The sequence below is a fragment of the Halichondria panicea genome, chromosome 2 (assembly GCF_963675165.1).
Source record: "Halichondria panicea chromosome 2, odHalPani1.1, whole genome shotgun sequence".
NCBI classification, from domain to species: Eukaryota; Metazoa; Porifera; class Demospongiae; order Suberitida; family Halichondriidae; genus Halichondria; species Halichondria panicea.
The window spans coordinates 7,003,212-7,029,571 of record NC_087378.1 but is presented as its reverse complement, the minus strand read 5'-3'; the positions used below and the strand labels follow the sequence as shown (position 1 = coordinate 7,029,571).

Genomic DNA, 26,360 nt, shown 5'->3' with positions numbered 1-26,360 from the left:
TTTCTAGACAGGAAACACAACATAATTATTATGTTGTGTTTCCTGTCTGAAATGGGTAAGGTATTATAATTATAACATAAAATCTTCTATTGTCTTGCTGTCTTATCTGCCTGATAGATAAATATATATATATCTACAAGCAAACTTCAACACTCTACTATCTGGGAAAATGTCTGAGAAAGCTGAACTGGTTCAACCTCCTCCCTACCCCCAGTCTGAGACACAGTCACAGGTGGTAGTTGTACAGCAGCAGCAGGCACAGGGAGTGGTACGAAGTTCAGTTTACATATTAAAATGCTATTGTTTATGTACAAATTCTCTGTTTCTCAGACTCCTCTTCTTGGAGAGTTTCCAACTACAGTTAATTGCCCTCAAGGTCACCAGGTATGAGAATTAATACGGTATCTAGAAAAAGCTGCCCAGTCTAACCTGGTAGCTATTGAAAACAAGAGCACGTGTTAAACTAAAGTTTATTTGTGTTGAGCCTTCATATTATTGTTGTCATAACTTTGTCATACCATTATACCATTGTATTCCTTGTTAAAACGCTCCTGATAAGCTTCAACCAGCTAAAAGTTAGCATTTTCCATACAGAAAGTCCCTGGCATATTTGTCAACCACACAAGCCTATAATTGGCCACATACCACAAATAGCTATGTATTGTGACCAAGAGTTTGTTAATGAATGATCGAACTCTTGGTATGACAGATATCCATGTACCTGTATATACAGGTGATGAGCAATGTGTACTACAAGTCTGGAACAATGGTGTGGGTGGTGGCAGGCCTCATGGTCTTGTTTGGTCTCCTCTGCTTTGCCTGGATTCCCTTCTTTGTGGACAGCCTCAAAGATGTGGTCCACACGTGCCCACAGGACGGGACCGTCATTGGGGTCTACCAGAGGCTCAAGATTTAATCTGAACTCACTAACTAAACAATCTTTGTTGATACATTTATACGGTAGTTTTTGTATACGTGTACGGTGTCCCCTCAGCCTCCAAGCTGTTTTTTGACTATTCTAATTACTATCGTTACTTTCTGTGAGCTCATTCAATAATTTGTATCACAAAAACAAATTCATAGAAATACAAAAAAACAAAAAAGACTATTAATAGTTCACAACTCTTTTAATTGCTTCAAAGCATCTGAACTTATCTGGCAAATAAAACGGTTCAAAAATGAGAGGGAAAGGAGTGTCCCACCCGCACACTCTCTGAATAGGGGCCTCTAGATTCAAGAAACACTCTTCCTGCAAAAATAAAATACCAGAAGATTATCTCTAACCAAAAAATGACAGGGACTGACAGACAATATACATCTAGCCTCCTGTGAAGAGCCACTATACAGGGGCTTCATTTATCGTTTGGCAGGAATATTACCTGTATTGTAGATGATACTTCACTGGCAAACCCAGCAGTGAGTTGGGCTTCATGTGCAATGACCATTCGACCAGTCTTGCAGACAGACTACAGTGGGAAACATGTACACAGTGAATGCCATTATAATACCTCAGTGCTGAGATCATTATGACAGATATCCTGTCTACATACCTCATTACTACCAACCCCACATATTTATAATAATTACACATGTAGTTGTCAAAACACTCTACACCCACCTCAGCAACAGTGTCGACGTCCCAAGGGATGATTGTCCTGAGGTCAATGAGCTCACAAGACACCCCCAACTCCTCCTGTGCCATGTCACATGCCTTACGCAGCACCTGGATCTGAGCACCATACCCAACTACAGTCACATCTTTGCCTGCAATGGAGAGAGAGTGAATCACAAGAGCAATCAAAGCGTCTATTTTCAAGTACCATACCTTGAATCTAGGTAATGACAGAACTTAAAATAGCAAGACCGATTCGCACTTAATCCAAAATATCATACTCTCCTTCTTCACTGTACTGTACTGTACTACTGACCTTCTTGCATAACCTCAGCAGATGAGAGTGGCAGAGTGTAGTCATCCTGAGGCACCTCCTCCATGGCTGCTCTGTAGAGGGCCTTGGGCTCAAAGAAGAACACCGGATTGTTGTCTCGTATGGAGGAGAGAAGAAGACCTTTTGCCTGACTAGGGCCACGGGGGATCACAACCTAGAGACAAAAGAACACAGATTTAAATTTAGGGTGTACAAAACTACAAATGCAGAGGCATCACATTACAGATGTATTTCTAAAAGTCAAAGGTTGATGATGCATAAAAAAAGCAATAATTATTAAGTCCTACGTATATACATGCATAGCAATAACATCTTGAGGTCTTACCTTGATGCCAGGGACATGAGCATATATGGACTCCACGCTCTGAGAATGATAATGGCCACCGTGGCCCACAGCTCCATAAGGGGCCCTCACTGTGAGTCGCCCACAGTCGTACAAACCTCCAGATCGATAGCGATATTTAGATGCCTCATTTATCACCTGTGGTAGAGGGTACAATGTGTGAAGATAATATTACCAAGACTGCTCCTTGGCGGAGTAAATAACTGAAACTGATCTTCAAAACAATGGGCTGTACTATGTAATGTGAGATACAAGTACATCGTAAGGAACTTAACCTGACTGCTATGAGGAAACGAATTTTAGGGCACTTTTACTCAACAAAGGGAATGCATACCTGATCAAAGGCTGGATGGATGTAGTCAGCAAACTGGATCTCTGCTAAGGCGGTGGATCCCTGTACAGCCAGTCCGATACCGAACCCCATGATCCCCTGCTCACACAACGGGGAGTTGAACACACGCTCCTCACCTGCGTGGGGGAGGGGGGATAAAGGATCAAAATCCGTTCGTAACAACCAATTCAACATTCATACATATCTTTCGATACAAAATTGACCTCGGTTGTACATGTTATTAGGATCTCGGCTCTATAGAAGTGATGAAGACAACATAGTTTGGGTCTCACCATACTTGTCTCTCAGCCCATCCGTACACCTGAACACACCACCAAAAGCCACATCCTCTCCAAATATGCAGGCACTCGAGTCCCCCTCCATAGCAATGTCCATCGCACTCCGAATGGCTTCTACCAGATTCATCTTCTGGGTCGCCCCTGAATTAAGTATAGCTATTATGTATTAATTAACTAAAGCGTATTATTAACAGTAACAAAGGCCACAAGAAAGTCTTCAAAAAGAAAGCGTTTACATTTTTGGACCAACAACGTCTTGCTCGGTATCACACAAAGGTCATAAACTTAATACTCCATGTACTAGTATTAAAACCCAAAGCCTGACCCTGTACCTAGTACGTACCTGGCACTGGAGGGGACTCTGGGGCGTATGGCTCATCTGATGACCTTCTACATTGAACCACAGCTGCTCCCGAGTCCAGAGACGGCCTAGGTAGAGAAGTAGATGTCCCAGGACGAAGAAATCCACGCAGAAAAGGTACCCCTATTCTTCTCAATGCGGCCATTATGTTCTCATGTGATAAGAGATAATTGCACATGATTGATTGCCATGGCTACAGTGATACCAGCTTGACAGAGAAGCACGTTTCTTTGATGCTGTTACACAGATATAAATGCCACTGAACCAATGATTTGAAAAGCAGAGAATATAATTATTGGCACTATAATTATTGAAGCAGGTAGGTATAATTTTTATTTCAGATCCATTTCATACGTGCGTACACACACACACACACACACACACACACAGTATACGTACACACTACTATACTGTAGAATAATTATAATAATGATCGATATAAATGTGTACAGGTGTGTTATGTATGACCGAGCCGCTCGCATAACTTCCAAGCCGTCTGGAAGTACTGATCCCAAGGTGGGGCCTGGGACGTACAATCATCTGGACCAGAACAGGGGCAAAGGTTTGTTCATACCCATAAACCATTGTGCTCACAGCTTATACTCATCCACTTAATTATTGGCAGCCTTATATGCAGCATACATGTATAGTGTAACCACACAGACTAATGTCACTTGATATGAAGCGCTCTCTCGTTAAAACACTTACTTTGCACAGTGAGTTATGCTCCGTTCCAATCGATGGCTGTTCGTGAGAGCTTCCTGACCGTAAATGACACTCTGGCGGCTGCCCCCGGCCCAGGTCACTACACTCTGGAGGCTGGGACTGGTTTCGGCAGTGATAAGGGAAAGGGACCATTACATAGCAAGGTGTGTTGAGGAGGCTAATCACTGACTGTTGGGTTTGTATTAGTAGGCCACAATAGATGCTTGATATTGATACCACAAGTTATAACGATTCGCATGCTCAATGACATCCTTCAGGCTGAGCGATTCCCCCCTCCTCCCTCCAAGACTCCTGGCCCTGGATCCTACACTGTCTCCAAGGAGTCTGACTGGATACGCAATACCTACCCCCCACCAGAGGCCATTGAAGTACCTCGCTCTGTATCCTTTCACAACAGAGACATGGTACGTGTGTGTAATGAAATTATACCTTTTACAATTTATTATATTAATTATTTTCTCTCCTCAGCTACGAGTTGGTCATGTGATGTTCCACCGCCAACAGACGGCTCCCTCAATCCCAATGGCCGGTCAGAACTATGGCTATGAAGAGAGTGATGATGGGCGTCTCAAGCCACAACTAGTGCCAGCCGCTGACTCCTCCATGGGACCTGCCTACTACAATGTATCATATGTGAGTTCCTGTAGCTGACACACTAAGTACTGTCCTTGCCTAATGGGACTAGGAATGCTTTTGTCAATCTGTAATCTACATGACTTTCCTTGCTAAAAGTGGTAATTGTATATGAGTGATAATTACTGTAAATTATTGCTCAGGGAGAAACACGATCAACTCGTAACTACAAGGGAGTCCACTTTGGCAATCAAAAGTCTTACAGGACTCAGTTTAGAGGTGATATTACAATGTGTACCTATATAATGCACCGGTGTGTACACTACACCCATCACTAACACATAGGTGCCGAGGGTCCTGGTCCAGGAGATTATGACCCATCACAAATCATCAAGGTATTTCACAATCTTACTAGCTGTGTTGTATGTATATGACAAGGCTTTCACACACACAGCAGGTCAAACCCAGTGACTCAAGAGCACAAGCACTTGCCAATGTAAGTTCTGAAATTGTTACTAATGAATTGGGTATGACTTTTGTCCCAGTACAGATACCACGCTACCATGAGTTGGTCACTAAACTGGAAGAGAAAAAGGTTACCTACATTTACTACTTATAGGGCTTGATACTATGACGTACTAGAAAGTATCTGTGTGATATTATCCTAGCTGTCCTCAGGCTGTCCCCGGTCCAGGGCAGTACGAAATTAAATCTCAGTTTGTGAAGAGGGCACCCCTTGCTGAGGAGGAGACAGAGGATGGGGACACTGGAGGAACAAGAAAGGCTCCTTTCGGATCAAGTCTACAGGTAGCCTCCAACTTTTGCACACAGTTATAATGTTGCCGTACGTAACACTAAGTATAATTATACTAGTCTATTACGTGTACGTACAATTGTAGTGGTGCTATGTCAACGCATACTGTAGCAACCCGATTACATTGATTGCTATTCTCAAGTGTTGCACCCCTCCAGAGATTTCTGTCTCCAAAGAGCAATTCACCAGCTTCAACCTCCTACGAGGACCCGAGGACAGCCTTTGAGAGCACCAAGCGACTGGCTCCCATGAGCAAGGCTCCGTTCGGTCAGACCTCCTCCCGGTTCAAAGCCGACAGACATGCCCGATTCCTACCAGGTATGATATTTCCCTCCTTGCATGTACTGCATGGTGTGTGGTGATGTCTGTGTGTACTGTAGGTCCTGGAGCATACAACGACAACCATGCAACTAGCATGACTACTGAGTTGGCCAAGCGGTCCATGTAAGTTACCTCTGTATTTGTAGGCTAATGGAAGATTATAATAATAATACCTTACACTTGATTACCCTGCATTTGCATCATAATTATTTTGCAGTATTAATGGTGTTCATCAGCATCCGTTTGGTACAACGTCAGTGAGGACTGTCCCTCTAGTTAAGAAGGATGATTTACACATGCCAGGCCCTGCTGACTACCTGAAACAGGACCCCTCATCAGAAGAGGTTGATCCCGAGAGCACTCACTTGATGAAGGCAACACAGAGACCCAAGAATTCATCCATGTTCTCCTCTACCAGCAAAAGACTCTACGTTCCTCCGGCAATTGTCGCTGTGAGTTGGATGTCTAATTATGCTGAGCATGTTTATACGTATCTTAGCTTGCTTTGTATTTCATAAAAATAGACACTTGAAGTAATAATTTTATACGTCCTGTGTGCATTTCTTGTAACAGGACATTCCTCCACCTGGTTCTTATGAAGTATCTGATTCCTATAGCAAGTCCCAAGGTAGTTACTACATAATACTGTATTACAATTGCTTAGTATGTTGTCGATGTATAGGGAGGCTGGACATTAATGCTCGAGTTATCAGCAACACATTCCTGTCGACGTCGGAGCGATTTGCACCACCACGAGACATCCTTTTTGGAGAGCCAGACTCTGCAAACCCAGGTCAGGATAATTTTTTCACATACACGTATAGTTTATTTTTGTGGCACATATTTACACGTCAGTTGTAGTAGTATTATTCATGGTCTCTTTTTTGTGTGGTAACATTATAAATTATTTCTTTTTTTCTGCCTTATTATTATAGGGCCTGGAGAGTACGATTCGCAAGGATCTTTAGGGCTGGGTAAGGGAGGCCGAATTTGTTGTAAAGATGACAGATTCAAAGACCACAACAGACAAGTCCCAGGGCCTGGAACATACCAGGTACTAATTATGATGATAGTTAAGTCATGCTGTAGAACTGCAAGGTAAACAAAATACAGAACCATTCGAGCCTATATCCTCCTTCTCCGGCATGGCATGTCCACACGAAGATTATACTTTCATGCTCTCTGTATTATCTCTTTGCAGTTGAGTGAGGCACAAAGAAATACTGTTCTAAAGGGGACGTTCAATTCAACTCTAGACAACCCCCTCGCTTCAAACAAAGTACATTCTAACAGAAAACGTGTGCTAGGTGGTGTTTAGTGTAGCTTTTTGATGAACGATGAGCTTCATTTATTTTTATGGATGTACAATTTCACTTCCATGCCATAGTTACAATGTATAAGTAATAAATTAATATCAGCGTAATTAATTTATAAAAATTATTAATTTAATTCAGCCATGTGAATAAACAGTTTCAGCAGTACTTAATAGTGCACATTAATTAGCTACATTATAATAATTATTACAAGTTTAGTTCTCACATGAAAGTTAAGTGTTCGGCATCTTCTGGTAGCAGTGCACATTGGGATGAATCATTGATGTGTTCATTGTGTGGAAAATTAGCAACGTTATGTTGTTCCACCATCTGAACTTGCTCTTGACTGAATGTTGTTGACCCATTTGACAATACAACAGAATCGAGGAGGGAAGTCTGGGTTGCTGGCTCGAGGTCTCTCGCTATCGAGTCTATCAGACTATCTTGAGTGTTATTCGAAAAGACAATGTCATTTGTTTCTTGTGAGTGTGTCTCTACGTTATCATTGTAGCGTTTCGAAGAGAGGTCGACTTTTTCTTGCAGCCCGTCTGCATCATCATACGTTATTTTCTCCACTTTGTAAGTTGGTCGTTTCAGTTTGATGTAAACATGAGGTGGTAGCTGCCTGGATTTCTTAGGCTTTTCAGTAGTTCGATTACCATCGATTGTGTCACCATTTTCAATGATAAGTGAAGTTTCGGCTTCCTTCTCATCAATGCAGTCCGTTCCATACAATCTCAATAGTTTCTCATCAAAGGTGGTGGATTCATAACCAGGAGACAGCTCCACAACATCTAACGGTACTTTACCATCTTCTTTTTCAAGTGTTCTTTCAACAGAGCGTCTAATTGTGCTGGTGGAACGTCCGTATCCATAGCTATTTCCATAGCTAGTGAGTCCAGTGTCACCTGATTCAGAGTCAAGTTTCCTTTTTTGTTGTTTTTTGTGGTTTGCATGCGAGTTACCAGACGTTGATGACAGTGGTGCAGTGAGCGATTTCTTCCTCCTGTATTTGTTGCAGGTGAGTAAGTTCTTCCACTCATCGCGAGCGTCTCCACCAATCACACAGAAGAACAGGAACAACATGAATCCTTGAGTGGTGTTGAAGATGACAAACAGCCACTGGAACACGATTGCACCCTCACCAATACTCAACGCTCCAAAGAACCACGAGAGACCAAACATTATCATAATGCTCACAATACTGATAAGAGTCTTAAGAATTCCTTTAGCACGTTTTTTCTGCTCTTGATGTTTTTCATTTTTCAAGTTATCCAACTTCTTTTTACTGTGTATGATTAACACTCGGCCAATAATGATGAACATGATGGTATTGAATAAAAGTACAAGAACGATCGGAGCCAGGAATATCCCATAGAGGAGTCTGATGTCCCTAATGAAGCAGCTGCAGGATTAGACAAAAAAGGCATCAAAATAATGTGCATGACTTCCTTTTTATTACAAGCATTCCAATTAATGTACATGTAGACTATGTGCCATGTCATACAAACCAACACTGCATGCATGACAGTAGTGTTTAGCGTAAGGCTGATTATAATATGTACTGGGGTAAGCCCTCCTATAACACCCCCACACTAAAGCTACATATTACAGTGTATATGGAGTGCATATAATTATGTACAGGAACTTACTATCCAGGGACGTTGAGTTCCACTGCATCCTCTCCAACTAGAATGAGGTAATTCTCTTGAGTGGCCAAAGTGCTCAGACCAATTACAGGGAAGATGAAGGGAACACCTGCAATTGGAGGGGAGTCAAATAGATTCCATGACTGAGTTCAAATGAATTATGAAAGGGCAACAAAACTGATAACAAACGTTAATACAGGATGTATGCTTAGAATAAACATATATATACTCACCCCAAGCTATGAATGACACGAGGATGGTGAACTTGGTCATGGAGAATCTGCCAAAGATGTCAAAGATGAGCTTCTTGCCCATGAGCAGAGCCTCGGCCCCCATCCAGAACACAGAGGCATGGGCGAAATAGAGGATGAGTACTGAGAAGAAGGTGCAGAGCTCGGGCACCTCTGTGCGATTCACACCAATCAGGAAGGACAGCAGCATGCACAGAATGGCAACACACAACTGAAGGTGGAACTTGGTAGCATCTTTCCCTCTTATCTTCCTGTAAACGTATAAGGACAGGAATGAAAAATGCATGTACATGCATGCATATAGCAGGTAATTTTCGGGGGACAAAATATTCGTGGTTCAGCAATATTGAGACATTTCGTGGGTAATATTTTCGTGTTGGAGCTTGCACTCCAGGTAAAGGTAGGCAAGGTCGCTTCATTCGTGGGTAAAATATTCGTGGTCAGAGCTCCAACCACGAAAACCACGAATATTTTGCCCCACGAAAATTACACGCTATACGATAGTTTCAAGATATCTTTATGTATAGTAGCTATACATGTCTCACTTGAAGAAGAGCATGGTAAAGATGGTGATGACTAGCCCAATGATAGACAACACACTGCCAATGATACTCAGAGCTTCAAGAGCATCTCTAACCTCATTCGAGATTGGTGGTGCATTCACATTCTGCAGGGAATGAATAATTAATCACTCACGTTCAGTGTCCACCACGTAAGCTATGAGAAGGGGACTTACAACTAGGATGGCAAAATTGGTCAAATGACTGCACTTGCACTGGACCTCTCCAGTACTCTTGTTATAGCTGACCAATTCACAACCATTTGTGGACCAGTTGCCTCCACCATCTGCACGCACAAAGGAACAAAATATCAACTATAATTATAATTATAGCAGTATGCCACGGCAGGGCAAATCATGCATGCAAGCACTAATTTAAAAGAAAGAAAGGTCTACGTTTACACGCAAGTGGAACGCCAGTATAATTATTTCACCTCCTATACTGTTGAAGACCCAGGAGACACAGATGGGCTCTGACCAGTTCTGTAGGAGAGAGCTCATGACAATGTACTGAGAGAGTAACTGACTCACGAGTCCTTGCAGTGCTCGCTGAGATTGGAGAGTAATGTTGACAGGATCTGTCAAGTTCCTCACGTCAGTGTCGGCCACAGCAAACCCCAGCACCACCGAGTCAGCTGTGTAGTTGTAGTCACTGGTGTTTGCAGAGACAGGAGGGGTCAGTTGGAAGAGTGTAGTGTCTCTGTAAGAGGTGAAGATGAGTCCAGCTACAGCTGTGTCAGTGGATATGTTGAACACTTGAGGAGGGAGAGAGATGGAGAGGTCAACTAGCTCTACTGTCGAGTTGGACAAGTCCAGCTGATCAAAGAGGTCTGTATGAACAAGATGAAAAGTTTTGTTATACACACTATACTTTTCATACTTTCAGGAGGAGTGAACATTCTTCCAATCTCTAGTAGTTTCGTCTGGTTCTCCTATTATGAGACAAATACAGATATCAACTATGATAGCACTTCAAATAAGACTCACTCTCAATACTTGAAGGGATATCGATTCCTCAACTACTTCATACATATCGTTCCTATCTTGATTACCCAGGTTACCAGCTATAGCTTCAAATGAATTTACAAGCCTGCATAAAATACACACACAATCAAATCAAACTGCCCAGCATCATTTTTTCTGTACTCACGATGATGACCTCTCTTTGACAACGCTTTCGGGCCAGTCAGATACATCGTTCAATACAGACACTGTGTTCTCGGTGAACTAGAAATGGGAAGATTGTTTTGTAATTAATGGGAAGACTGAATAATCTGTATATATATCGGGGGAGTTATATAAGGGTATTTGTATGTACGTATGTAGCATGCACATTCCCTAGAATGAATGGATTTATGGAGATAATTGTTCGCACTGTGTATATATATAAGTACATGTGTACAATTAGACTGCTGGTAGTAAATTGTGCTGGCTTACATTAGTTGATACAGAGAAGTTGGTTGTATCGATCAGGTTTCCCACAATGTTGTCATACACGTTCACAATGAGGTCGAGGTTAGCTTCTGACTGTTCATCCACTTCATCCAAATTAGACACAATATTTGTAACCTGGCTAACTACGTCCTCAGCATTGTCAGCAGTCACAGATTGTTTCTGCACAGAACACACACAATAAACAGAGACTTATATGACAGCTACTAGGATGAACATACCACAAGTCTCTCAGCTAATAATTGCAGCTCGAGTGTGTCTCTGGTGATGCAGTTCATGAGGTTCGCATTCTCCCAGCTGAGGTGACTAGAACACCGCCTGCTTCCAATCGAGGCATTGTTGTAGACACAACTCCTTTGAATGGTACGTCCAACCTGGGTTTCACTCCATAAGTACATTCCACGACGGTCGGGTGTGTCTATCATCTCATTGTCACAGAAACCATCACCTATACACAAACAAGGATTATGTATGCAGAACGAGACCACAGCTAATGCCTAGCTTACTTGATATGTTCAGTTGGAGTGGGCCCAACTGCAGGTTGCTCTGAAGCGTGCTATTGAAAGAGCTGTCTTGTAAGTATAGCAAGAGTGTGTCCGTAGATAGCCGAGGGAAATTCACTATCCGGCACTCCACACGTATCATATTGTTGGTAGTGTCCTCAGGGCGACTGTATACACAAGGGGCAATTATGTATGTACGTGCATACAGAGCACACACTTTGCAGTCAAGTACAAGAAGATCAACTAAACTCCTTACTACCGTATAGCGGTAATTTTCGTGGGGTAAAATATTTGTTATTTTCGTGGGCAAGCTGACCTCCACGAAATTTTAACGTAGGCGTGCATGGCAGCCACGAGACTAAACGAAATTTTACTCACGAATACGTACAACCGTTTTTCGAGTTGAACGAATTTTTTACCACACGAAAATTACCCGCTATACAGTATGCTTATTATGTGGCATGTTGTAAAAGGAGGAATGCGGAATAGCAGATATGAAGAGCATAGATAAGCATGGATGATATAGCAATGGTATATAGAATCTGGAGATAACACACGTATAACTAAATACAAAGCTTATAGTGATCAGCCGTAACTTTATAGTATCAGTGATTTTTTTCGGCCTTGGACACATGGACCCATATATAAAATCGTTAAAACATGGGTCCTTATCATCACCTGCCACCTCCGGGCACCTGCACAATATCAGTGCATTATACATACGAAATTCAAGTTATGGCAGCTGAAAGAGCCTCCGAACCATTGATTAAATGGAGGGGGTGGGGTTTGCAGTTGAAAAGCCGTACATTATCGATTGCTACCCATAGATTACTACCCAAATCAGGCTGGTTATGTTAAACGCTATAATCTGTACAATAATAATTATACAGAGCATAATTATCTTCTGCATTTTTATTATTGTTCCATATTCCGCAGTCAATATGTTGCTATTGTAGAACATGAGGTACTGCACATTATTGATATAGAAAATGAGAGCTACAAGTTGTTCTCATGCACACACCTTGATACAGGATTGCATGTCGTCTTCAGCTGGGTAGCAGAGAAAGAGTTGTCCTGCACAGTGTTGATGATGGAGCTGTTGAGAGCATCGAGTACTGCCTTGCTCAGCACAGCGTTCACCAGACCCTCACTGCGGACATTGAGCTGACTATAAGCCATCTCATAGGGCAGAGTGGAGAACCGAATGTAGTGAGTTGTTTGAGGGTCTGTCACTGGGACATCTGTATTAGGAGGAGCAGCATGACTTATTGTAAAGTGGTTCTTGGGTTCAAACCTTTGACTTGAAGAGTTATCATTACTGTGTTGTTGATGACAGCATTACTGGCGGTGCAGACATACGTTCCCATGGCAACTCGTCCAGTCCCAACACTGGCTCCGAGAACATCCCTCCTCCGAGTGCCCAGAGTGACCTCACTGCGACTGAGACGGTAGGCATACAGTTGACCAGGCTTCTCCTCAATCATAGGGGGAGGGGAGGTGGGATCAAGGGGAATGGAACTATTATCCCCAAATCCTGACGACATTATCACCTCTTCTGGAACCGTGGCATTCAGCTCAACAACCTTTGCACCTATATAAGCAATCGAGGTGATTTCAAATACATTTTCTTGCTACAAATATACTCTACTAGCACACACACACACACACACACACACACACACACACACACACACACACACACACACACACACACACACACACACACACACACACACACACACACACACACACACACACACACACACACACACACACACACACACACACACACACACACACACACACACACACACACACACACACACACACACACACACACACACACACACACACACACACACACACACACACACACACACACACACACACACACACACACACACACACACACACACACACACACACACACACACACACACACACACACACACACACACACACACACACACACACACACACACACACACACACACACACACACACACACACACACACACACACACACACACACACACACACACACACACACACACACACACACACACACACACACACACACACACACACACACACACACACACACACACACACACACACACACACACACACACACACACACACACACACACACACACACACACACACACACACACACACACACACACACAGCCATGCACTCACCAGTATTGCTGAGTTTGTACCAGGTGACCTCTCCACTGAAGTTTCCAGTGGAGATACAGGTAACTTCGAAATCGTGGCCGACCTCCACTTGGTAGGTGTTGTCAGGGAGGCTCATGACAGTGAGAGGATCTCTCTCAGTGTACTCTATGGACACCTCAGGGCGAATAGCTGTGAGGTACGTGAGAAAGAAGTCAAATTAGTAAAGCATTATGAGTAGCTACCAATGAGAAAACTACGACATCACTCAGACCATAAAAACTGCGTGTATGGGTAGTATTTAGAAGCACTTACGAATGCATTTTGTGGCACTGGGATTGCTCATAAAGCCAGGGTTACAAGGTAGAGGATTAATATTCTGCAAAGAAAAAGCATAAATTTATTCCTTGTATTGACTTTAATTACGCCTGCTTCAATGAAAACTAAACTAGGTATTGGAGGTAACGTACCACAAACACTCCAAATGTGCTGAGGTGGTCACATTGACAGATCACCCTGTCCAGAAACTTGTCACCAACTCTCTCGCATCCCTCCGTGCTCCAATCACCTTGATCACCTGTTTTGATGTCACATGATGAAACATGACATCATCACATACACTGCATCATATGTACCTTGAGCAGTCTCGTCCCAGTAGACACACAGCGGTACTTGGGACTCCTGAAAGAAATTCATATCACATACTCAGTGGGAAAAATCTTACAAACTCACATTCGACTGAAGTTTCAGGATGATGGTGACCTTGGTGTTGTTTGGTAGATTACGAACATTGTAGCCAACCACAGAGGCTGATACTAGGGAAGAGGCCACTTGAAACTGACCGACTAGTTCTGGATCACTGATGTTAGAAAGTCTGTACTGAGTCTCGTTGGATATCGGGAAGAGAGTGGAAGAGTCGTATGTGTTGAAGAGAACACTGACGTCATCACCAGGGAACAGACCAGAGGCCTCCCCTAAGAGACTATCAGCTGTTGTCAAGTTTTGGAAAAGGTTTGGAGGCAAGTTGATTGATAAGAGACCCGCAGGGACAGCCAAAGCACTGCTGTACACAGCTCCAGCTTCATCAGTTGCTAAAGAACCTCCTAAACATATATAACAGTATTGCTCTTATGTAAGCTGTTCAACTAGGGTATGGTGTAATATTTGCCACGTACTATACTTACCAGATGAAGAGAAAGTGAGTCCATTATTCTCTAGCTCAATTCGTTCCTCCTACGTGTATGAGAAATAATCATAATCACCAGCTAACAAAATGGAAGGCTACTCACTTTAAAGCCCAAGAAAGTTATGGATCCAGAAGTGAAAGTAATTGTAACATTTGTAGTTCCCTCCGGTATTGTCAGCTCTCTGGTGTAGTCTGAGATTATACTCTCCAGTTCCAGGGCAATCCTGGTCGGTTTGAGCAAGTTAGTATGGAGTAAACGGAATCTAATGAAGAACTGTTTTCTTACTTTGCTGAGAAGTCTCTGAGAGTGTCATTTCTCCAGTCTTGCATTCTGTCCAAAGTCATCACTAAGTTGTTGATCTCTGTTGGTCCAGCTGAGCACTGCACAACAATGAGGTAGGTGATATATCAATAAGACTCGGAGTGACCACTGCTTACCCTGTCCTCTGAAGTGCAGCTCTCTATTTCAGAAACAAGGTCCGTAATCCTCTCGAGAATATCAGCACTCTGATCTTCTTCAGTGGTGGCCATAGTGACTGCTTCCATCAATCTCACAGTGACAGACTCCAAGTTCTCGTCTGTCACAACACTCTGAAATAATGAGCACAATAATAAATATGTTGTGACAATCATCCTTCGTATCATACCCCAGTAATGTTTAGAAGTCTAGATTTGGTGAATGTGAGACAGTCTCTCAAGTCCTCCTTTTCCCAGTTGCCATACTCGTTGCAGTATCTGAGAGCCATGCCATTATTGACCAGTGCTTGATTGTCTCTGTCCACTGCTCCATAGACACATGATAAAGAGCCCCTTTCCTCGGCAACTATCCTTATCCAATTGTAGCTCCCACGAGTGGTCGTCGAGGTCTCACTCTTACAGGTAGCTATCAACAGAATCAGATAGTAAGGGAGAGCATGGTTGTACGTATTTAACTACCAAAAATCAAAGCATGATGGATACTCAGAAAATACGCATGTGGATTAATCCATGGCCAGTATACATGCAACAAATTGTGTGTTAAACATCCTGACACACGTACCAATACACTCCACACCAATGTCTTCATCATGATCACATGTAGTGAGCCCAAGTGTGTTGAGAGTAGTGGAGCCTCCGTTTAACAGACAGTCAAACAGTGTGTTGTCACTAGCCTCACATTGCACATTAGTCAAGAAGATGGGTCCAGTACCAGCGTAGAAATTCAGGTCTGACTGAGACTGAGCCCTTGCACCTACACAGACACAAGCATTCAGGTGATTCATACTGCTGCATGAGTACACTGACCCTCTTTATCAAAGTCCAACTGGCCACAGACGATTGAGGCGTCAGTATCACTGAACCCGTTGTCACAGACAGTGCCCCAGGCATTATTGAGACACACCTCCAGCCGACCCTCTCTCACGCTGGTGCCATTCTCTAGTCTCACCTCCCAGTTTGTGCAGTTTGAGGAAACAGTGTCTAGATCTGAGAGAGGGGAGCAACAAATACCATATCATCATGACAACTGTAAGATAAGTAGTACACACCTTGACAGGATATGTAGGCATTATTCAAGGTATTGCTGCAGTCTGCCAAGAGCTGGTCAGACACGGCACAATCAACTAGACTATTCTCACTGCCCACACACGTGATGTTCCTCTGGTACAGTCTGTCCGGCTGTACCGTAAGCTTGAATTCACTGCTCTCTCCATTGATGGCACCTGCACCGGTGAGGAGGAAGCAAGTGAATTGCTGTACATTGTGTCTCACGTTCACGTGATCTCACCTGCTCTGGAGAAGCCCAGCTGAGCACAAGCCACTGAAGCATCGGTATAGTCAAAGACATCGATGCAGACTGGTCTCCACACTCCCTCTTCACAAATCTCTAGTCGACCAGCTGCCAACTCCTCATCAATATAGAAAGAGGGATCGAGGGGTGAGTCTAGTCCATTGTAGAAGTCATCTCCATCACCAGCAATGATACGCACACTCCTATCCATGCACACAGCTGCAGTGGGTACAAGCACATCAAGTGAGTAGAGACTACAGGTATAGTACACACACAACGTACCTCCACACTGCACACCAGCATCTTCAAGGTGTTGGCATCTACGAGAGTTTGTGGGTGTGAAGGAGTCACAATCGAGTAGAGAGAGCTCAATTCCAGAGCACCGTAAGTTATCCAGGACAGTGGGTGTGTTAGGGGGGGCATACCCGTAGAGTCGTGGAGACCGCTTGATGGGTACCACACTCGTGCCTACAGGAGACATGAATACTGTATACTATCACAACTCAAAATAGATTGACTGCCCCACCAAGCTATATTTGTATTATTGCTTACTTGAGCTGAATCCGAGCTGTCCACAGACCACTCTTGCTTCCAGGACATCAAAACGATCGTCACAGACAGTGCCAAACCTGTTTTGCTGACACACCTCCACTCTTCCCTCAAGAGTTTCCCAAGACTGAGAGCAGTTCTTCTTGTTGTCCGTGTACAAGCAGACAGAGGCATCCTCGAGGGACCTTGCTATGTACTGAGGGGGACTGCCATCCACTGTGTTGGCCAGCCTCACTGTACCATCAGTGCATGCTAGGAGGAGAGTATAGCTGAGTCAGACATTAAGCTGACACTGGAGACGTATATATAGGGTTATATCAAAAGTCAAGCACACCTTAAAGTAGCTGGCATAATTTATACTGTTAGCAGCTAGTTCTCTACACGATACTTACTGCAGGTACTTCCGTCTCCAGTGAAGCCAGGAGAGCACTGACACCTGAAGCTACCCACAGTGTTCTCACACACAGCCTGAGCGGCACAGTTATTGTCCTCATCCAGTAGACACTCATCAATGTCTACAAGGGGAAGGGGTAGCAAGAAGCACATGTAGTAATCACATGTTGGGCAATGATTGTTTGATTCTTTTTTCTACATATCATTTGTTATGTACTAGTTACTGGATCTAAATCATCCACAATAATTATATAATAAATGACCATGCACTCACCAGTACAGTTGGCACCATCTCCAGTGTAGCCTGACAGACAGGAGCACTGGTAGCTGCCGAGAGTATTGATACAATTTGCTTTATCCTCACTGTCACAGTTGGTCAGTGTCGAGTGAGGAGACAAACATTCATTGATATCTGAAGTGAATTAGAACATTGTGCTACAGTAAGTCTTGCTTAATGGCATGGAAACATGGATTTTCAGTTGCTATAGGGAAAATGCCTGTAGAAAAACGTACCAGTGCAGTTCAATCTCCCACCATCTAGCTGGAGACCAGTTGGACAGTTGCACTCAAAAGAGCCTTCAGTATTGAAACAGTCATGAGAGCAGCTTCCATTACTAACAGAACACTCATCAATATCTGAAGCAAATATCTATTAGAACAGCATAACCGCAAAGATAAACGTACGTACCTTCACACACACTGTTTGCATTATTCTCAAGATATCCAAGTCTACAATTGCAAGTGTAGCTACCGTTTGTATTGACACAAACTCTTGTTACATCATTGGCACATAGATCAGGATCTTGTTCACATTCATTCATATCTATCACAAACAGTATGTCAATGTATATATGGGTCAGTGCATATATAGAATGGACATACCGATACAAGTGCGACCATCATCGTCTAGCTGGTAACCATTTGGACATGTGCAAAAGAATGAGCCGACGATATTGACACAATCGTCAGAGCAGCCTCCATTGTTTGAGCACTCATCAATATCTACAGACACGACAAAGTACTCAAACTGTGAGCATAGAGAGACAGTTGATTGCCTCACCTGTGCACATGGTGAATGGGTCTCCCTGGAATCCATCACGACAGACACAGTCAAAGGACCCAGGAGTGTTGATACAATTGCTGTTTCCTCCACAACGATTCTCTTTGAGACACTCATCCTTATCTGAATAACACACACACTATTAGTACTCGCTAGTCAATACGCTAAAGTATTAAAAAAGAACACGGGTATTTTACTAGCTAAATTGGTGCCTTAAATGAACGCAGAACAAAATGAGTTAGTGTTCACCTGGGCAGATGACAGCCACGTCTTGAAAGTGTGTACAAGTGTGGTCACCGAAGGATCCAGGACATTCCACCAGATTCTCCTCTTGTCCAGTACACCTAAGACCAGCGAAGAAGATTGGTCCACTGCCAGCTGTGTAGTCAGACATAGACACAGATGGGAGAACATCCGTATCTGTGAAAGGAAAAATCTCTTTACGGTATTTTGTTGTACTAATGAAATTAATTTTTGTACAGAAGTTTGTTTTTTTTTCTTTACGAAACCTTATCGGGTTTTACCACTGCTTTGGCTGACGAGGGTCTGAAGGAAGCTTGAAGCTTATCGAGTCAGATACCCCGGGACCTCCGGCTTTAAATTTTATCCGTCGGGATGTGGTGGACAGTGGTGACACTGAACACCTACTCATTTTTCAGGGCAAAGCTGAGTGAACTCCTTGGAAAATGCATGCATATTCAGAGGCTAATACTCCTTAGAACCGTAGAAAATGTTTCCGCTACTGATGGGACTCGAACTCTCCGATCTTGAGTCGAGTGCTTTACCCACTAGCCACCAGTAACCCCCTTAAGTTGCTTACGGGACCTACAAAAACAATTCTGCGTACACCCACCGTATCCATTGAAACTTCCACACACGACCCGAGCTTCATTAGCATCGAACAACTCAGAGCAGACAGTGCCCCAGGCACGGTTGATGCATACCTCCACTCTCCCATCTAGAAGATCAAAGCGGTTGTTGTTAACTAGTCGTACATCATTCTCAGAGCAGCCTGCGTCTGTAGTGGTGCTAGGGTCTGCAAAGTGAAAAAACAGAGGCGAAGTAAAGGACACCAACATGCACACATTGATTTGTAATACCTTGACAGACCACTGGGGAAATTTCACATCTGTCATCGAAATTAGTTCTATCAAAAGTGCAGTTTCTGAGTCTGTCTTCAGTGCCTATACAGGACACGTTCTTCAAGGCAGGCTGTCCTCCACTGACCCCAACTCCAGGCAAAGCAATCGCTCCTGAAAAAAAAATTTTTCAAGCTGAAATACACACTTCCACACACAGTTAGAATAGAACCCAACACAAGGCTACCTTCTGGTACACTGAGCTCTAGCCTACCGTATCTAGACAGTCCAAGTTCTCCACAAACAACCGAAGCCTCTTTATTATTCCAATTTTCGTCACACACTCTTCGATACTCTTTCTCTACACACATCTCTACAAGGCCCTGACGTTGAGTATCGTTTACATAGGATTTCGTGTTACCAGAGGCCATCAGTCGCACATCACCCTCCTCACACACGGCTGAAAGGGAGTAAAACATTGAGCTTACAATGACACTAAGTATTTCTTGGGACAAAAATTATTCAACAAAACAAACCAATGCTGATAATTATGGTCAGAGAGGGTGCTCACCTTCACATCTGACAGCTGCATCTTGAGTGTGACCGTTGGTGCAGGTCACAGAGGACTCTGCAGTGCAGTTCAAGAACCACGACTCTGTTCCATCACATGTGTAGCTGTTCTGAATCATGGGCCCTGTCCCCAGTCCATACCGACCATCTCGCACTTGGAATGAAGCTGTATGAGAGAGAACATGAGGTCTTATTGTTCATTTTAGGAGAAACATGAAACTGTTATAACAATTTTACAACACTTGGGTGATCTGCCCCAGTAGGATTTTTTTAGTAATCACTTTAAAATCACTTTAAAAGCACTTGACTTGTGCTATTACATGTACTGGCTTACTGGTGGCAGGAGAGGAGAATCCGAGCTGATCACAAACGACTTGAGCCTCAAGCTCATCAAAGAACAAGTTGCAGACACTCTTGTACTCATTGTCCGTACACACCTCTACTCTGCCCTCTCTTGGTAATATAGACACACCGTTCATGAGCAGTATGGCACCCTCCGTACAAGCTGGGGGAGACGTAGTACAAATGTACTGAATTGTTACCTCCAATTATCTCATACTCTACTATACTATAGACAGAACATCACTCTGTGTATATACAAGAATCAACCGACGGCTTCTCTCAACCGACGGCTTCTTGGTAATGAGAGTAGCCACCTATCAACTCACTGCATTGAGACGTGAATCCATTCCCGATGTATCCATGGTTACAGGAGCAGTTATAGGAGCCTCTAGTGTTAGTGCAGGTTGCTCTATTGTCGTCACAGTTGTCGGAACTCTCCACACACTCATCAATGTCTGGGGAATAGAAGCACTCTCTTAATGATTGTATGATACTTATAACTGAACACATGTACAACTTCTTGTACAAGATACGTGCATGGGGGTAATACATGCACGTATGGGGTAAGAGGGGGGCAGAGTAGGTTGAATGTGGGGGATAAAAGCTAGGGGGGCAAGGGGGTTAAAAAAGAGGGGGTAAATGTGAGCGTGAATGCATCTATATATACATGTATGAACTAGACATGTTTTGCTACACCAGCCTACCAACACAGTCCTCCAGTCCATCCCCAGTAAAGCCAGTGTTACAAGTACAAGTGAAGTTGCCCTCGATGTTAGTACAGTTAGCATCCTCATGACATGGAGGTGGGTCTCTACCACACTCGTCAATGTCTGAGTGTGGAAATACGTTGTTAGAGGATGGTTGAGATCACAGTATTGTACTCACCCGTGCAGTTTCGTTCGTTATCATCCAAGCTATAGCCAGTGTTACAGGAGCAGCTAAAGTTGCCCTCAGAGTTAGTACAGGTGTGTTCACAGTCTCCATTATTCACAAGACATTCGTTATTGTCTGTTAATGAAAAATAAACTACTAAGTTACAGGAATAAAAGAGGAACTTACCGCTGCAGTTGAGTCCATTGCTGTCCAGGCTGAGCCCAGAGGCACAGAAACAGCTGAAGCTGCCTTCAGTGTTGTTACAGTTCTGCTCACAGCCTCCATTGCTGGTGAGACACTCGTTGATGTCTGAATAAACACACAAAATTAAAATTGTCTTCTCTTTACTAGAAATAGACACTCACCTGAGCAGCTCCGTTGGTCAGGGGATAGCTGATAACCAAGGTTACAGCCGCAGGTGTAGCTGCCAATAGTGTTGCTACAGGTCTGAGCACAGTCATTACTCTCTTCACATTCATCAATATCTGCAAGACAATAGTTACAGTGTAACGCTAGTTGATACAGACAATCGACAAACTGACCATTGCAGTTGAGACCAAGGTTGCCAAGGCGATATCCTTCCCCACAGGAGCAGTAGAAACTACCAATAGTGTTTGTACAGTTCTGATTGCATCCACCATTGCTGTTAGCACATTCATCAATGTCTGTGTAGGAAGTACAGTTCAACATAGCAATAATATTATAGCTAGACTAAATCACAATCTAAGCCAGGCAGCTCTTGAATTTCAGAAAATCAAAACGGATCACCGTAACTCAAAAATGGTTGTCCAAAGATGTACTAATAGATAGGTTTCATGCAATGTACAATATACAATGCACTCACCTGTACAGCGCACACTGACGTCCATGGAGTGGTCACAGCCGTGGAGACCAGTGGGAGAGAAGAACCTGTTGCACTCCAGCACAGTCTCACTTGACTCAGAGCAAGCCAGCTGGTCCAGGAAGATGGGGCCAGATCCAGCAGACACCGTCGGTATAGCAAGAGATGCTGTTGATAGAACATGGGGGATCAATATGGAATGGACAAAACAGGAAATGTTCAAAGAACCCGTTCAACATTTTGACAGCCTTGTACATATTCTCACTCGTTAACTCACCACTTCTGTTGAATCCTCCCAGGTCCACACAGATGGTGCCGACATCCTCGGGGGTGAAACTATTGCTACAGATGGTGCCCCAGGCATTGTTGATGCACACTTCCACTCGTCCCTCGGCTGTGCCAGCTGTCTGGTCTGTGGGTCCAATGAGACGCACGTCACCAGTGGAGCAGTTGCCAGCCACAGTTGTTGCTGGATCTAGGGGAGGAAGGAGCATAAACAGTAAGTATTTCTTTATACATGCACTTATAAGGTCACTCATAATGCATGTCTAGCTTGCAGCTAAGAGGTAGGCTTACTCTGACAGACAGTCTCTGCGTCCTCAAAACGACCGCAGCTCTGAGCTCTAGATGGCCCCACAAATGCACATTCTGACAGTTTACTCTCATTTCCATGACAGCTGATCTCGTTGTAGCTGGTTGGCTTGAGTCCCTCAGAAAACTGAGCATCGGACAGAGCAATAGCACCATAGCGAGAGAAGCCCAACTCTGAGCAGAGAACTGATGCATCACGATTCTCCCAAGAGTCTCTACAGATTGTCCCAAATCGTCCGTCCAGACACACCTCCACACGCCCCACACTTAGTCTGTTGTCGATGAGGAAGTCCTGGGTCTCCATAACAACACACCCCTCCCCAATACAGAGTCGCACTTCACCCTCCGTGCACATTGCTGAGAGAATAAGACGATATTTGAGGGGACTGCTCCTGAAATCATATTTCTCCTAATTACCTTGACACCTGACTCCAACGTCCCTGGTGTGGCTACAGTTGGTCGGGTTGCTAGGGCAGTCTACTAGTCTCTCTTCAGTTCCTTGACAGTGGACATTACTGAGGAAGACTTTACCCTCCCCACCACCAAAACTCAAGTCAGTCACTGGAAGAGAGCCTGAAAGAGAGAGAGAGAGATATAAGTTTAACACAACACGGGATTACTGTATAATATACACACCATTGGTGGCGAATCCGAGGTCTCGACAGACTACAGTAGCGTCCAGCTCATCCCAGAAATCTCCGCAGACGGTGCCGTACGTATTGTTGAAGCACACCTCCACACGTCCCTCGTTATCCCCTCCCTCACTTACTAGCCGCAGGTCTCCATCATTGCACACTACAAGGGGACGGTATGATTGATTTGAGAACTACCCTCTAATAACAACACTTACTGCAGGTCTGTCCCTCCAGTTGGAAACCGTTCACACAGACGAGGGTACAGGAGATCCCATTACCGAAAAAGTTGTTGTCACAGCTACATTGGAAGCTACCTTGAGTGTTGGTGCAGGTGGCATTGGGATGACAGGGAGAGTCCCTGCACTCATCAATGTCTGTAGGCAAGGACGAATGGTGTGAGGTACACATTGAGTGGCTAGAGTAGCAAACGTACCATTACAGGTCCTGTTGTCTTCAGTCAGAAGGTAACCATCCATACAGAGGCACCTGTGACCAGGGGTTAGGTTATCACAGATCTGGGAGCAGTTTCCATTTCCAACAGCACACTCATTGTAGTCTGTAAAGAAGTCATACCAAATCAACAACAATAATGTGCACAGCATTGTAGAAAATTGATCGTAGAATGCATTCTAACAGAACAAAATGACCCAGTAGACAGTAACCTGCATTGTTAGAGCTATCAGCCTGACTCACCTAGGCACCTGACCCCCGTATCTTGAGAGTGTGTGCACCTGTGGACACCAATGGGGTTGTCCGCACACTGCACAAGGTTGGAGCTCTCACTGGAACAAGTCAGTCCCTCCAAGAATATCGGACCAGACCCTTCCCCAAACTGGGAGGAGTCTGGAAACACAACAGTACCTGCAAGTAGTACAGTAGTCAAATTATGGCCTAGAATAAACAGCATTCACAAATACATAACGGAACTGAACACTGTAGTGGGAATGCTCTAACATAATAAATTATTCTAACACCCACTGACCATTAAATGGGAGTCCTAGTTGAGTGCAGACAGTGTGAGCTTCGTCCTCAGTGAAGCCTCTACCGCAGACAGTGCCCCAGGCACGATTCACACACACCTCCACCCTCCCCTCAAGGACAGTCTCTCCACCCACTACCCTCACATCACCGTCCTCACACATCACACCCATCACAGTGGAGAGAGGGGCACATACAACACCCACATCACCATCAGATAATGAGCAAGTTCCCCTGGAAGTTAGTCTGCAGTCTGTCAGTTTCCTTTCTGTGCCATTGCAGGAGACATTGGATTGGATTCCAGTGAGAGTGTTGTCAGAGAAGAACTCAGACACAGCCACAGCACCTGAGAGTGAGAAAGCAAATAGCTAACTAGCAGTTCATACACTCAATGTCTGGCACTTACCATAAGACGAGAATCCCAGCTGACTGCAGACTACGGAGGCATCGATAGACTTGAATGACCTGTCGTCACAGAGAGTGGAGTACTGTCCGTTGACACACACAGCAATAACGCCTCGAGACAACTGGTCCTTGATGAAGTTGTAGGATTGGAGAGGTCTCACAAATGCTGTTGGGTTAAGTAGCTTGACACTCCCCTCGATACACGGCACTGTGATGAGAGAGAATGAGTAGGACAATGAAGACTCTACGGGCTACTCACCATCACAGATGACAGCCACATCTTCAGAGTGGTCACAGTTGTGCTGGAATATCTGGTTATGGGAGCAGCTCAAGAGGTTGTCCTCAGTGCCAGCACACACCACATTGTCCAGAGTGATGGGACCAGAACCAACACCAAATGTACTGTCAATACCACGAACTGGAGAGCCTGCATGCAAATGTGGTTAAATAGTAAATCAGTTGATCAACAGTATATTCAGTTAGCAGATGTTATAACTAAATAGGGTATAATAACTCACCAATTCCATTGCAAACAACGGCTGCAGCATTCTCATTGAAGAAGTCGTCACACACACTGCCATAGGTGTTGTTGTAGCAGATCTCAACTCTTCCCTTTCTCCGACCTTCACTGGGCTCACTTCCATTCATCAGCCGCACCTGTCCATCAGTGCAGTCTGTAAGGGGAGTTCAGGTACATGCTGGGCTTGGCCTCCACAAGGTCACACTCACCGCATTGCTCTCCTGTCCCCGTGTAGCCAAACACACAAGTGCAAGCAAAGCTCCCAACATTGTCAGTACAGATGGCATTGCGGTCACAGTTGTGAGTGCCATCTTCACACTCGTTGATGTCTAGTGTTGTGTAGAATGAATCATCCTAGTTTAGTGACTAAGTAACACAACTTACTTTCACAACCAGTGAAGCCGTCTCCAGTAAATCCATTATTACAGGGGCAGGTGTAATTACCCTCAATGTTGACGCAGATAGAATTGGACAGACAATCAAGCTCATTGCCATCACACTCGTCAATATCTGAGCGGGGGATTTATCATTCAGTCAACAACAGGCGACGGTATAATTTTCTGAAATCCAAAACAAACACTTTGTCAATACTAACCAGAGCAGTTGAATCCATTGCCATCTAGTTCATAGCCAGTGTTACAGGAGCAGCTAAAGTTTCCCTCAGTGTTAGTACAAGTGTGTTCACATCCTCCATTGTCAGTTAGGCACTCATTGTTGTCTGTTTACATAGAGAACATGATACGTAAGTGAACTCTTTATTAGCATGTCTCTATGCAAACAACAACGATGACCTATTTGCAGGAGGTCTGGCACTTTATACTCACCCTCACAGAGGAAGCCATTGCTATGAAGTGTGTGCCCTTCATTGCAGTAACAGTAGAAGCTGCCCTCAGTGTTGTTGCAACCTTGGTTACAACCACCATTTCTATCCAAGCACTCATTCACATCTGC

The 26,360-nt window shown here is 44.0% G+C and overlaps 4 protein-coding genes across 14 annotated transcripts in view; 2 read left to right on the top strand and 2 right to left on the bottom strand.

The window, feature by feature from the left end:
• Positions 1-30: 30 nt before the first annotated feature.
• On the top strand, positions 31-1,122 carry LOC135331012 (lipopolysaccharide-induced tumor necrosis factor-alpha factor homolog). Its single transcript, XM_064526028.1, has 3 exons — positions 31-268; positions 331-384; positions 734-1,122. The coding sequence occupies exons 1-3, from the start codon at positions 170-172 to the stop codon at positions 914-916; spliced, it is 336 nt and encodes a 111-aa protein (XP_064382098.1). The 5' UTR covers positions 31-169; the 3' UTR covers positions 917-1,122.
• On the bottom strand, positions 1,032-3,460 carry LOC135331005 (2-oxoisovalerate dehydrogenase subunit beta, mitochondrial-like). Its single transcript, XM_064526011.1, has 8 exons — positions 3,263-3,460; positions 2,914-3,060; positions 2,624-2,757; positions 2,272-2,427; positions 1,929-2,100; positions 1,619-1,764; positions 1,380-1,466; positions 1,032-1,249 (listed from the first exon to the last, which is right to left on the bottom strand). The coding sequence occupies exons 1-8, from the start codon at positions 3,456-3,458 to the stop codon at positions 1,109-1,111; spliced, it is 1,179 nt and encodes a 392-aa protein (XP_064382081.1). The 5' UTR covers positions 3,459-3,460; the 3' UTR covers positions 1,032-1,108.
• A 1-nt stretch (position 3,461) lies between these two features.
• LOC135330999 (sperm-tail PG-rich repeat-containing protein 2-like) lies at positions 3,462-8,183 on the top strand. Of its 2 annotated transcripts, none has more exons than XM_064526005.1 (17): positions 3,462-3,599; positions 3,733-3,842; positions 3,998-4,149; positions 4,264-4,410; positions 4,475-4,639; positions 4,783-4,858; positions 4,925-4,974; positions 5,037-5,075; positions 5,130-5,174; positions 5,258-5,386; positions 5,552-5,711; positions 5,774-5,837; positions 5,932-6,166; positions 6,288-6,342; positions 6,397-6,507; positions 6,650-6,768; positions 6,916-8,183. In XM_064526005.1, exons 2-17 carry the CDS (start codon positions 3,740-3,742, stop codon positions 7,030-7,032), a joined length of 1,767 nt encoding a protein of 588 aa, XP_064382075.1. In that variant the 5' UTR covers positions 3,462-3,599; positions 3,733-3,739; the 3' UTR covers positions 7,033-8,183. The 2 variants fall into 2 exon arrangements, with proteins under 2 accessions (XP_064382075.1, XP_064382074.1); XM_064526004.1 differs by having other exon boundaries at positions 5,034-5,075.
• Positions 7,110-26,360, bottom strand: part of LOC135330992 (uncharacterized) — a 50,641-nt gene continuing 31,390 nt past the window's right edge. For all 10 annotated transcript variants that reach the window (XM_064525987.1, XM_064525992.1, XM_064525993.1 and 7 more), the window contains 65 exons: positions 26,234-26,356; positions 26,005-26,127; positions 25,794-25,919; positions 25,619-25,738; positions 25,408-25,563; positions 25,149-25,316; positions 24,891-25,097; positions 24,489-24,830; positions 24,200-24,367; positions 23,940-24,062; positions 23,722-23,880; positions 23,508-23,666; positions 23,289-23,444; positions 22,857-23,228; positions 22,558-22,755; positions 22,284-22,448; positions 21,982-22,104; positions 21,805-21,924; positions 21,626-21,748; positions 21,452-21,574; positions 21,271-21,396; positions 20,893-21,021; positions 20,559-20,729; positions 20,226-20,390; positions 19,929-20,114; positions 19,676-19,828; positions 19,429-19,611; positions 18,825-18,995; positions 18,576-18,698; positions 18,398-18,517; positions 18,204-18,338; positions 18,029-18,151; positions 17,790-17,927; positions 17,515-17,637; positions 17,126-17,374; positions 16,856-17,041; positions 16,571-16,792; positions 16,332-16,505; positions 16,090-16,269; positions 15,845-16,036; positions 15,453-15,688; positions 15,244-15,396; positions 15,092-15,186; positions 14,909-15,029; positions 14,804-14,852; positions 14,352-14,722; positions 14,255-14,300; positions 14,090-14,196; positions 13,935-13,998; positions 13,644-13,811; positions 12,736-13,032; positions 12,463-12,682; positions 11,445-11,608; positions 11,160-11,386; positions 10,924-11,100; positions 10,637-10,713; positions 10,474-10,576; positions 10,367-10,418; positions 10,018-10,316; positions 9,921-9,969; positions 9,664-9,773; positions 9,473-9,594; positions 8,910-9,178; positions 8,680-8,785; positions 7,110-8,432 (listed from right to left, as the gene is read on the bottom strand). In XM_064525987.1, coding sequence (XP_064382057.1) covers positions 7,250-8,432; positions 8,680-8,785; positions 8,910-9,178; positions 9,473-9,594; positions 9,664-9,773; positions 9,921-9,969; positions 10,018-10,316; positions 10,367-10,418; positions 10,474-10,576; positions 10,637-10,713; positions 10,924-11,100; positions 11,160-11,386; positions 11,445-11,608; positions 12,463-12,682; positions 12,736-13,032; positions 13,644-13,811; positions 13,935-13,998; positions 14,090-14,196; positions 14,255-14,300; positions 14,352-14,722; positions 14,804-14,852; positions 14,909-15,029; positions 15,092-15,186; positions 15,244-15,396; positions 15,453-15,688; positions 15,845-16,036; positions 16,090-16,269; positions 16,332-16,505; positions 16,571-16,792; positions 16,856-17,041; positions 17,126-17,374; positions 17,515-17,637; positions 17,790-17,927; positions 18,029-18,151; positions 18,204-18,338; positions 18,398-18,517; positions 18,576-18,698; positions 18,825-18,995; positions 19,429-19,611; positions 19,676-19,828; positions 19,929-20,114; positions 20,226-20,390; positions 20,559-20,729; positions 20,893-21,021; positions 21,271-21,396; positions 21,452-21,574; positions 21,626-21,748; positions 21,805-21,924; positions 21,982-22,104; positions 22,284-22,448; positions 22,558-22,755; positions 22,857-23,228; positions 23,289-23,444; positions 23,508-23,666; positions 23,722-23,880; positions 23,940-24,062; positions 24,200-24,367; positions 24,489-24,830; positions 24,891-25,097; positions 25,149-25,316; positions 25,408-25,563; positions 25,619-25,738; positions 25,794-25,919; positions 26,005-26,127; positions 26,234-26,356 — 11,468 coding nt within the window. In that variant the 3' untranslated portion in view covers positions 7,110-7,249. The remainder of the gene's footprint in view (positions 8,433-8,679; positions 8,786-8,909; positions 9,179-9,472; positions 9,595-9,663; positions 9,774-9,920; positions 9,970-10,017; positions 10,317-10,366; positions 10,419-10,473; positions 10,577-10,636; positions 10,714-10,923; positions 11,101-11,159; positions 11,387-11,444; positions 11,609-12,462; positions 12,683-12,735; positions 13,033-13,643; positions 13,812-13,934; positions 13,999-14,089; positions 14,197-14,254; positions 14,301-14,351; positions 14,723-14,803; positions 14,853-14,908; positions 15,030-15,091; positions 15,187-15,243; positions 15,397-15,452; positions 15,689-15,844; positions 16,037-16,089; positions 16,270-16,331; positions 16,506-16,570; positions 16,793-16,855; positions 17,042-17,125; positions 17,375-17,514; positions 17,638-17,789; positions 17,928-18,028; positions 18,152-18,203; positions 18,339-18,397; positions 18,518-18,575; positions 18,699-18,824; positions 18,996-19,428; positions 19,612-19,675; positions 19,829-19,928; positions 20,115-20,225; positions 20,391-20,558; positions 20,730-20,892; positions 21,022-21,270; positions 21,397-21,451; positions 21,575-21,625; positions 21,749-21,804; positions 21,925-21,981; positions 22,105-22,283; positions 22,449-22,557; positions 22,756-22,856; positions 23,229-23,288; positions 23,445-23,507; positions 23,667-23,721; positions 23,881-23,939; positions 24,063-24,199; positions 24,368-24,488; positions 24,831-24,890; positions 25,098-25,148; positions 25,317-25,407; positions 25,564-25,618; positions 25,739-25,793; positions 25,920-26,004; positions 26,128-26,233; positions 26,357-26,360) is intronic.